This window comes from Nerophis lumbriciformis, linkage group LG01, assembly GCF_033978685.3.
Source record: "Nerophis lumbriciformis linkage group LG01, RoL_Nlum_v2.1, whole genome shotgun sequence".
Lineage (NCBI taxonomy): Eukaryota > Metazoa > Chordata > Actinopteri > Syngnathiformes > Syngnathidae > Nerophis > Nerophis lumbriciformis.
This window is the reverse complement of record NC_084548.2, coordinates 45,889,650-45,900,431: the sequence shown is the minus strand read 5'-3', so window position 1 is coordinate 45,900,431 and position 10,782 is coordinate 45,889,650. Positions and strand designations below refer to the sequence as shown.

The window sequence follows — 10,782 nt, the reverse complement described above, 5'->3', positions numbered from 1 at the left end:
CCTTTTGTTTATTTTTGGTTTAAGCATAAGATACCTTATTACCGCTGTCGTCTGCATATTGTGATCACCACACGACTGTTCCCGACAGAGTGTTACATGGTTACTCTACCTATCTCTAGACAGTACAGACACTCAACAACGGCACATTATTTACGGATTATAATTACTTGTGTGCAAAAAATATTTTTAACCCAATTTGGTGAAATTACATAATCTCCCACGGCACACCAGACTGTATTTCACTGCACACTGGGGTTAGTTGTCGAAGCTCCAGTTAATGTTAATGCGCGTCTTGCCAGCCCGAACCAAACGCAACAGGGGGACAGGATCATACCAACTTGAAGACACATTTGGAGTATGGAAATCCCGGTAGGTCAGGGCTAAAATTAGCCTGCCACTGCGGCCGACGTGTGATGTTTTTTGCAGGGGGATACACGATCACAGGGGCTGGCATGACAAGTTTCCCATGCGTGACATTTAACGCGAGGAGTAGTTGTCATTAATTGCATGCACAGACAGCCGCCGGCACGCAGCGTCGCGTCCCCCTGCAGAAATGTCCTTTTTAACCATCCCAAGCCAAGAGGGCCTTTTTATTCCCATCAGAAGCAGAGCAGAGCATGATGACGACGACGAAGAAGACGAAGACGACGACGACGACGACGAGGGAAACGTTCGCCTGATCCCAAGATGCTCCCCGATCCCCAGGAGGCGAGGCGCGTCCATCCACGACGAGACTGCCGAGTACCTGCGCATCCAGGCGGCTCTCTCCCCCGGGAAGCGCGTGTCGTTCGCCGACATAACCGGCGGAGACCTGGTGGACGTCCGGGAGTTCGTCGCCTTCGACTCGGACGACGAAGAGGACTCTGCGAAGTGGGAGGAAGAACGCGCAAAGTACGGCAAGTGTGAGCGAGAAGCTGTGTTCCACGTTCACGCAGACTTTGAGACCCCCGGCGGAGACGCGCTGCTGCAGCACGTGAGCGCACATAAAGTGGCCATAGAGCAGATCCAGCCTGTGGAGCACGAGCCCCTCGCTTTCCACGGTCTGGTCCGAGTGCTCAACGTCTCCTTCCAGAAGGCGGTCTACATCCGGTCCAGCATGGACAACTGGGCCTCGTACTTTGACCACCCCGCAGAGTACGTCCCCGGCTCCCACCACGGGGACACGGATCAGTTCTCCTTCAAGTTGTCGTTTGCGCCCCCTTACGTCACTCATGGCTCTCGCATCGAGTTTGTTGTCCGCTATGAAACCACCGAGGGGGATTTCTGGGACAATAACGGCCGTATGAACTATGTGGTCACACTGCTCCTGGCCTATGAAGAGGAGGAAGACGAAATAAACAGTGAGCTGCAAGAGACGAGAGGGATCCTCAGACCCCCCAAAGAATACAGGTAAATGTCGGAGTAACTCAGGAGTGTCCGAACGTTTCCCACTGAGGGCTGCAAATGAACATTTTGATAATTTTTCATTTTCAAAACCAATGGGGCTCCCCTCAATTTTGGGGAACGTTAAAGTTCCTGGGGACCCAAAAGGGTCTCAGTTAATTGCTAATTTATAGATCTATTTCAGATCTGTCCATTGCCATGACGTTAAAGTACCACTGATAGTCACGCACACACTAGGTGTGGTGAAATTAACCTCCACAATTGACCCATCCCCTCGTTCCGCCCCCTGGGAGGTGAGGGGAGCAGTGAGCAGCAGCGGTGGCCGCGCTCTGGGATCATTTTGGTGATTTAACCCCCAATTCCAACCCTTGATGCTGAGTGCCAAGCAGGGAGGTAATGGGTCCCATTTTTATAGTCTTTGAACTCACGACCTACCGATCTCACGGCGGACACTCTAACCACAAAGCCACAAGACGAGAACTAAGAAACACATTTTATTAAACAAAAAATAGCCTGTTTTCTAAGCAAAAAAACACGAAATATGCAATATTTTCCCCAAAACCATTTTTCAAAATGGAATATTTGATGTGAAGTAATTGGAGCTTGGAAGTAGGTCAATACTTCATAACAACATTGCTTTTGATTCATTATAAAAAAATTTTAACATTGACTGTTTAAAAATAAATCAGACTAAAGACTCTCAAAGGTTTCTCATTGTATCCCATTGGGTTGAGTTTTTTCTTGCCCTGATGTGGGATCTGAGGATGTCGTTGTGGCCTGTGCAGTCCTTTGAGACACTTGTGATTTAGGGCTATGTAAATAAACTTTGATTGATTGATTGATTAAAGATCGTGTGGATCCAAAAGGCCCCTACTCACAAGTGTTAAAAACAAGTCATATAGCAATACATATTATGTTTATTTTCAACACTTAACTATATATAGATCAAGTTCAGATCTATCCGTCGATTATAGGGTTTTATTATTTTTTGAGCAAAGTAAAACAAAAATAGCCTGCATGGCAGCTTTGTGTTATGAGTGTCAATATTGTAACTTTTTCTCATTAAATTTGATCTGTTTGCTCTTATATTCCACTTTTTATGGAGTTTTTTTTGTAATAGTATTTTTAGAATGTGCTGCGGACCGTTAAAAAATTAGCTGCGGGCCTTTAATGCCCCCAGGTCGCACTTTGGACACCCCTGGATTCAACTATCAAACCCATAGGCATAAACTTTAGGGGTGTCCCGATACAACTTTTTCACAGCTGATATGATACCGATGTTAGATCCTTGATTATTGCCGATACGATATCAGAACGATTCATACATGTTTGTATTGTTTTGTAATGTGGAATGTTAGAAAAAGCTTGATCGAGCAAAATTACACAGAGAACTATGATCGGTATGAAAAACACAAATCTATTTTTGGTTAACCTTCTGGAGTAGACAAATACTGTCTTTAAATTGAAGTGGAGTGGTAATTGTTTTTTGGTGAACCTGATGCGGACACTTTTGTTACTGGATACTTTCTAATACGTTTTGCCTTGGAGGCTTTGTATCTGTAAGTAATATACAACTATAATCATTGGATACTTGTTTTGTTTTTTTACAAATGTCAGATTTAGACTGCAATATTGTTCAATTAAGGCAGGGATGTCAAACATGCTGCCCTCGGGCCGGATCAGGCCCGCAAACAGGTTCAATCCGGCCCGTGAGATGAGTTTGCAGTGTAAAAAATTTAGCTGCATTTTTAAATTAAAGATACTGCTGTTCTAAAAGTGTCCACTGGATGTTGCAATAGCAATTCTGTTAGGCAAGCAAATAGTTTATACCAAGCAAGAGGTACACGATAAAGCGGGGCTGCGACTCCTCCCCCTCGACCCAACGTAAAACAAATAAACATTTTTAAATTTAAAGAAAGTGAACAATGTGAGATTTACTGCAATGCTGTCAGTCTTTTACGTTTTTATTTTTTGGTTTGTTGAAATTGTTCAAACATTGCACAGCTTTTATTATTCTATCAATACACAGTGATGCCTAGAAGACAGGGAGTAACTCAACCCTCCTGAATAGTTTCTACCTCAGTTTGTATGGTTTGTTGGGTTAGCACAGGATTAATATGTGGAAATTACAAATAAGGTAGTTGATAGTAGTTTTTATTTATGCTTTATTTTGTTTTTTTGTTCAATCCTAGATGGACTGTGACTTAAAGTTGAATTGCTCTGTAGATACACTGTGATCAAGTTCATTGTGTTCTCCATGGTGTTTATTGAATCATTTCAAACTGTCATTTTATGACCATCTCTTGGAACGCAGCGCTCCACCGCCGCAGACACTAGAGAAAGGACAGGGAGATCTATAAGAAGCACAAGTCAAACGAGGTATATATTAAAAGAATGCGACAATAATGGTTCTAAGTAATATCTTGTAATGCACAAACAGTTAAGCTGACTGCTCAGAAGAAATGAGCATTCGTTGCCTGTTCAGTGTTGCTGCCTAGAGACTGCAATTAGAATAGCAAGGACAGAAAGTCTCCAGTCAAGCAGGCTGTCAACAAACATTATGTAATGGCAGCATAGGTCCATGAAAGTCAACGTTTTCAAGGAGATTACATCTGGCGTGCTGTGCCGTTACCAAACAATAACACAAGTGTTATGAAGCCAGTGGACACACCCCTCCGAATGGCAGTGGTGTGAGAGGACAGACAAAATAGGAAAAGGGCAGGTGTCAGTTTTCAGTCGACCGAATTTCACCTCTGACCTTTTCCATCTGTCAAGAAGAAGACGAGCTACTTGAATGGAGATTGGCCTTTTCCCTCTGGACACAATTGTAACTCGGTTTTAACTTCATGGAAAAAGCACAGTGATTCTCGACTGGTATAGTCACGACCCACTGGTATAGATGTGACCGTCGCAAACGAGTGGAGTTCTTTGAACAGCTCTTTAAAGTAAACGATTCGACCCAATCTGAGAGTTGTTTGTTTGTGAGTCTCATCCTAGTTAAAGTTAAAGTTCCAATGATTGTCACACACACACTAGGTGTGGTGAAATGTGTCCTCTGTATTTGACCCATCCCCATGTTTACCCCCTGGGAGGTGAGGTGAGCGTTCGGGAATCATTTTGGTGATTTAACCTCCAATTCCAACCCTTGATGCTGAGTGCCAAGCAGTGAGGTAATGGGTCCCATTTTTTGTAGTCTTTGGTATGAGTCGGCCAGGGTTCGAACTCACAACTTCCCAGTCTCAGGGTGGACACTCTACCCACAAGGCCACTGAGCTGGTTAAAACATACACTGCAGCATAAAAGACTGCAACGGTTCTTTATTGTGAAGTTTTCCATACATGCAAGATACACAAAGAATCCCGGTGGTGTCAGACTGCAGGGTGGAGATCCTTCGTGGGTGGGGCCAGGGGCCCGTCGAGTCGTTTGCTTAGGCCCGCCAAAGGATGGCTTTTTAAATTTAATATACTCATATTGACCTCTTTCCGATGCGATATTGCTATTGGTCCGATGGCGGCAAAAAACCACAAGTATGTAATTCATACTTGCCAACCCTCCCGAATTTTCCGGGAGACTCCCGAATTTCAGTGCCTCTCCCGAAAATCTCCCGGGACAACCATTCTCCCGAAAATCTCCCGATTTCCAGTCGGACAACTATATTGGGGGCGTGCCTTAAAGGCACTGCCTCTAACGTCGTCTCTCACCTGAAAAGAAGACTATTATATATATCGCCGTTATCCATATGTTTATCTATAACCCATAAAGTAGGCAGGCACGGAACTATTTCTCAGTGTGTGTTTATTCCAGCCGGCACTTACATACACTGGCACACAACATCCGGATTCCCACCATGCATTGCTTCAAAACTACGGCAAGTTGTACTATCCAAAATTTTCATCCGGACAAACAATATTGGGGGCGTGCCTTAAAGGCACTGCCTTTAGCGTCCTCTCACCTGAAAAGGAGACTATTATATATGTCTCCGTTATCCATAGGTTTATCTATAACCCATAACACGGTGGCCGAATGGATATAGTCACTCATGCACAAGGCTGGTCACAGCCCAGTATTATGGGCCACCTTGCAAGCAACATTCCGTTCTCATTTGCGGATGTTTTCAACAAATCCGTGAAGGATATGTTCCCGGATTCAGAGATCGCTCGCCAGTAATCAAATGGCAGAACAAAAGCTACAAATAGTGAAAGGTAAGTGTTATTTTTTTTTAAGTAAGCAGCAAGTACAGTACAGTTAGTAGAACAACTGTGTTTTCATTACTGTTTACTGTACTATATATATATATATATATATGTATATGTATGTATAAGAAATACTTTAATTTCAGTGAATTCTAGCTATAAATATACTCCTCCCCCTTAACCCCGCCCGCCCAATCTCCCGAATTCGGAGGTCTCAAGGTTGGCAAGTATGATGTAATTATATGGGCTTGCAGATAAAATGTCCCACACAAGCAGTCCTTGAGCATGTTTACTTGTGCAAAGCTGGACAGCCAGTTAACATCTAAATGTCCTCCAATAAGCTCACAAGGTTGGGATTTTCTTATATTCATTATGTATGTAGTATTGTAGGCTACTAGGAGCTAGCAGCTACACAACAGCTAAGCACACAATAGCGTGCAAGCTAAACATACGTAATAAGTGTCCTTAGTTGAAAAATACTGCGATCTAAAACAGCGCATTTGTCAATATAAACAAGTATCCAAAAATCGTAGTTGCATCTTACTTACACATACAAATCTCCAAGGCAGAAGTGTATTGAAAAGTATCCAGTAAAAAACGTATCCGCATTATTCAAATTTCTGCGTCACTAGGTGTCGCCAAAAAAAAACTATGACTACTACACTTTAATTTAAAGACAGCATAAGTCAATTTCAGTGGGATGATAATAAACAGGTCATTGCTTTTTCACACCTACAATTGTTCTCCGTTTGACTACTTTTACCTGTAGAAGCCTTTTCTAAATCCCTCTCCAGACACCACTAAACCTCTCCCGATCATTACTACTGGACATCTATCATTGCTATTTGCACTAATTAAAGGCACTTCAATCTATTTGTGTTTCACACTTATTATTGCTATATTTGGACACATTTTAATTTTGGCCCTTGGAGACAAAAAGGTTGGGCACCTGTGGTTTAGGACGTCAAAGGAAGTACCTACTGGTTTGATACGGCTGTTTGCAAAGCACAAAAAAGACTACCATGGAAACCATTCTGAAATGTAAAAGTGTACACATTGTGTCCAATACAGTGATATTGTTTGCATCACAAAGTCATGGAAATTCTATCTCAGATTTGTAAACCTATATATGCAGCAACCGAGATGAGCTGCTTCTGTTAAAAGGTTTTAAACCTTTTGGGGCTTGATTTTAAGTAAAGTATTTGTGTAAAAGGGCTTCACGGTGGCAGAGGGGTTAGTGCATCTGCCTCACAATACGAAGGTCCTGAGTAGTCTTGGGTTCAATCCCGGGCTCGGGATCTTTCTGTGTGGAGTTTGCATGTCCTCCCCGTGACTGCGTGGGTTCCCTCCGGGTACTCCGGCTTCCTCCCACTTCCAAAGACATGCACCTGGGGATAAGTTGATTGGCCCTAGTGTGTGGATGTGAGTGTGAATGTTGTCTGTCTATCTGTGTTGGCCATGCGATGAGGTGGCGACTTGTCCAGGGTGTACCCCGCCTTCCGCCCGATTGTAGCTGAGATAGGCTCCAGCGACCCCCGCGACCCCAAAGGGAATAAGCGGTAGAAAATGGATGGATGGATGGATTTGTGTAAAAGCATCTGAGCAACTGCTGCATGTGTTTATTAGCACCTCAGGGGGGTATTCCCAGGTAGGAGATTTAACAAACTCTGACTCTAATCTTCAACTCAGAGTTGACTTTGTCCAAGATTTAAAATTTGGCAGGACTTTTGTTGACTTTAGTACAACATATAATACAATACAAATAACATTTGAAAAGAAAGACAAGGCAATACAAATAAAATATACATCTAAAATGCCAAACAATTCAAATGTGAAAAACAAACCTGCAGAACATAGGCAACCTTAAAATGTTTTTTTTTAACTGTTGGTTTGGTGGGTTCCACTGCCCTCGTTCTTTCCCCCCAAAAAAGAACAAGTAACAAAAGTTGGAACACAATAACTTGACAAGTTCACGAAAGCAGGAAAAATAGCTCTATCAATCCTGAATTGTATGATCACTGGAAGTAATTGAACATTCACCAACCGAAACAAATAGGGCATGGGTGTCTAATTGTTTTTATGGAGGGCCCAATCGCAATTATGGCTGCCCTCAGATGGTCGCATGAAATAGTGAACATATATGAATATAAACGTATAATAGCCTCGTAACACAATTTGCATAGGCAACTGTTTTTGAACATCCATCCATCCATTATTATGATATGAAAACAGATTGATGGATAATTTGCTTGAAAATGTAAGTCAAGCTGACATGCAGACATCCACGTATATATTTTTTAAATTTGTTTTAAAAAATGAAGGCAACATCTTTATGCATGATCAGATAACAGTGTTCAACACGAAATTGCATGCAACACATTTTTTCGTCAAAATTGAAGGGACACATACATTTAGCCAGAAAGTGTTTTATTATTTGTAGCCTCTTGCAGGCCTCATACAATCAATCAAAGTTGATTTATATAGCCCTAAATCACAAGTGTCTCATGATGTGGTGTACCACTTCAAATGATGTGGTGGGCCACATAAAATAATTGGGTGGAACCTGTAAAATTATGGAATTGGGTCACATAAAATGACGTTGTGTACTATATAAAATGACATTGTATACCACATAAAATGTTATAGTGGGCCTTGAGTTTGACCCCTCTGATATAAAGGGAGGATTTTAATTTACCGTCTGCATGTGTGGGGCAAACTTATTAACACATTAACCTTCATTAACACATCCAATCATGAATGTTAGCTCAAAGATAGAAAATATGACTTGATTAGCAATTTTCTAAAATATGTAAACGTGTGCAGAACGGTTTATTTACCCACGCGGCTTGCAGGCATATGCACAGTCCTGGACAGCTTTCCTTATGTGTACACTTTAGGAAAAGAATATTGAACTGTGCAGATAATGTAGTTTGTACTGAATAAGTACTACAATCACGGAATCAGACCCTTTTGGCGTGGTTACTATTTAATGTGCATATACTAAACTATTTAAGGAAAACATATCTTATATAGCTGACAAAGCAAGTATTTGTCATGTGTCATATCTAATACAACTCTTTAATAATGAAGTCATTTAATATATATATTTTTAAATGCATGTAACATCTTTCTAAAACTAGCTGTGGGTCAAAAATGGCCCAGAGGCAACACTTTGGACACCTCTGTAGTAACGGAACAAAGCAGTTATGTAGTTCTTTACAGAGAAGGCAATACAATTATAGCATCAAAACATTTATTACAAACTATGTGGGAATCTATGAAGGAGAGAAAACAAAGTTGTGCCCAAGGCAGTCATAGTTTGAATGCAGTATTGTATTAATTCAACATTTTGTTATTGGTGAAGAAGTGGTGAACAGATATGGACTAAAACGTTTTCATTAAAAAAAACACAGACGATGCAGACAATAAATTGTAAAAATACTGTTAATTTAGTTTTAAATTATATTTGCCATGTGAAGTGAATAAATGCAAATGCCTAATACATAACACATTTTCCACATGGGACCAATTTTCTTATTTTATGTATTTACTAAAATAGGAGATATTTTTAAAATAAACAAAACAATCTGCCATTTTGGATTTGCCGATTATTTTTTTCTTAATTTATATGCAATGGGTACGGAGAGTATTCACTCTTTTAAATTTTCACTCTCTCTTTTTTCATTGGAGCCATTAGCTAAAATCAGAAAAGCTCATTTTATTTCTCATTAATGTATACTCACCACCCACACTTGACGGCAAAAAACTGAATGGTAGACATTTTTGCAAATGTATTAAAAAATAAAATATCACATGGTCATAAGTATTCAGACCCTTTGCTGTGACACTCATATTGAACTCACATGCTGTCCATTTCTTCTGATCCTCTTTGATATGGTTCTGCTCCTTCATTGTGTTTAACTAAACTGACTGGACTCTATTAGGAAAGGTACACACCTGTCTGCATAAGACCTTACAGGTCACAGTGCATACAGTATCAGAGCAAATGAGAATCATTAGGTCTAAGGAACTGCCCAAGGAGCTCAGAGATAAGAAATATGGCAAGGCACAGATCTGGCCAAGGTTAAAAAAGAATTTCTGCAGCATTTAAGGTTCCTCAGGTTCCCAAACTTCTTCCATTTTAAGGAATAAGTTTGGGACGACCACAACTCTTCCTGGCCCTCCAGCCAAACTGAGCAAGCGTGCGAAAAGTGCCTTGGTGAGAGAGGTAATGAAGGACCCAAAGATCACTGTGGCTGAACTCCAGAGATGCAGTAGGGAGATGGGAGAGAGTTCCACAAAGTCAACCATCACTGCAGCCCTGCACTCGTAGTGGCTTTATGGCAGAGTTGCGCGATGGAAGCCTCTTCTCAGTGCAAGAAATATGAAAGCCTGCGTAGTTTGTCAAAAAAAACACACATCAAGGAGTCCCAGACTATAAGAAATACAATTATCTGGTTTGATGAGACCAAGATTGAACTTGGCGTTAATTCTAAGCGTTGTGTGGAGAAAACCAGGCACTGCTCAATACAATCCCAACAGTGAAACAAGGTGGTGGCAGCATCATGCTTTGGGGGTGTTTTTCAGCTGCAGGGACAGGACAACTAGTTGCAATTGAAGGAAAGTTGAATGCGGCCAAGTACAGATATCCTGGAAGAAAATCTCATCCATTGTGCCCAGGACCTCAGACTGGGCCGAAGATTCACCTTCCCACAAGACAATGACCATAAGCCCAAATATAAAATAACAAAGGAGTGGCTTTGGAGCAACTCTGCAACCATTGACTGGCCCATCCAGAGCCCTGACCTAAACCCAATCGAGCTCTCCGGAGAGACCTGAAAATTGCTGTCCACCCACGTTCATCATCCAACCTGATAGAACTGGAAGATCTGCAAGGAAGAGTGGCAGAGGATCCCTAGAAGACTCATGGCTGTACTAGCTCAAAGGGGTGCTTCTACTCAATACTGGGCAAAAGGGCCTGAATACTTATGACCATGTGATATGTCTGTTTTTCTTTTTTAATACATTTGCAAAAAAAATCTAGATTTTTAATGAGTGTACATTGAGGAAAAATGAACTTTTCTGATTTTAGCGAACGGCTGCAATTAAACAAAGAGTGAGCAATTTAAAGGGATCTATGGATGGATGGATGAATACTTGTACCCACTGTAGATCAGATTACTGTAATTTTTTTATAGTTATATGT

At 41.4% G+C, this 10,782-nt stretch overlaps 1 protein-coding gene across 8 annotated transcripts in view; it reads left to right on the top strand.

Moving 5' to 3' along the window:
• The first annotated feature begins 330 nt into the window (after nt 1-330).
• ppp1r3f (protein phosphatase 1, regulatory subunit 3F) overlaps nt 331-10,782 on the top strand; it is a 15,070-nt gene continuing 4,618 nt past the window's right edge. For 6 of the 8 annotated variants that reach the window (XR_009817699.1, XR_009817702.1, XM_061984163.1 and 3 more), the window contains exon 1: nt 331-1,389. Coding sequence is in view for 5 of the 8 variants with exons in the window: in XM_061984163.1 (XP_061840147.1) it covers nt 554-1,389 (836 nt within the window). In the remaining 3 variants the exon portion in view is untranslated. The remainder of the gene's footprint in view (nt 1,390-10,782) is intronic. The other 2 variants (XR_009817701.1, XM_061984194.1) reach the window with 1 other exon arrangement.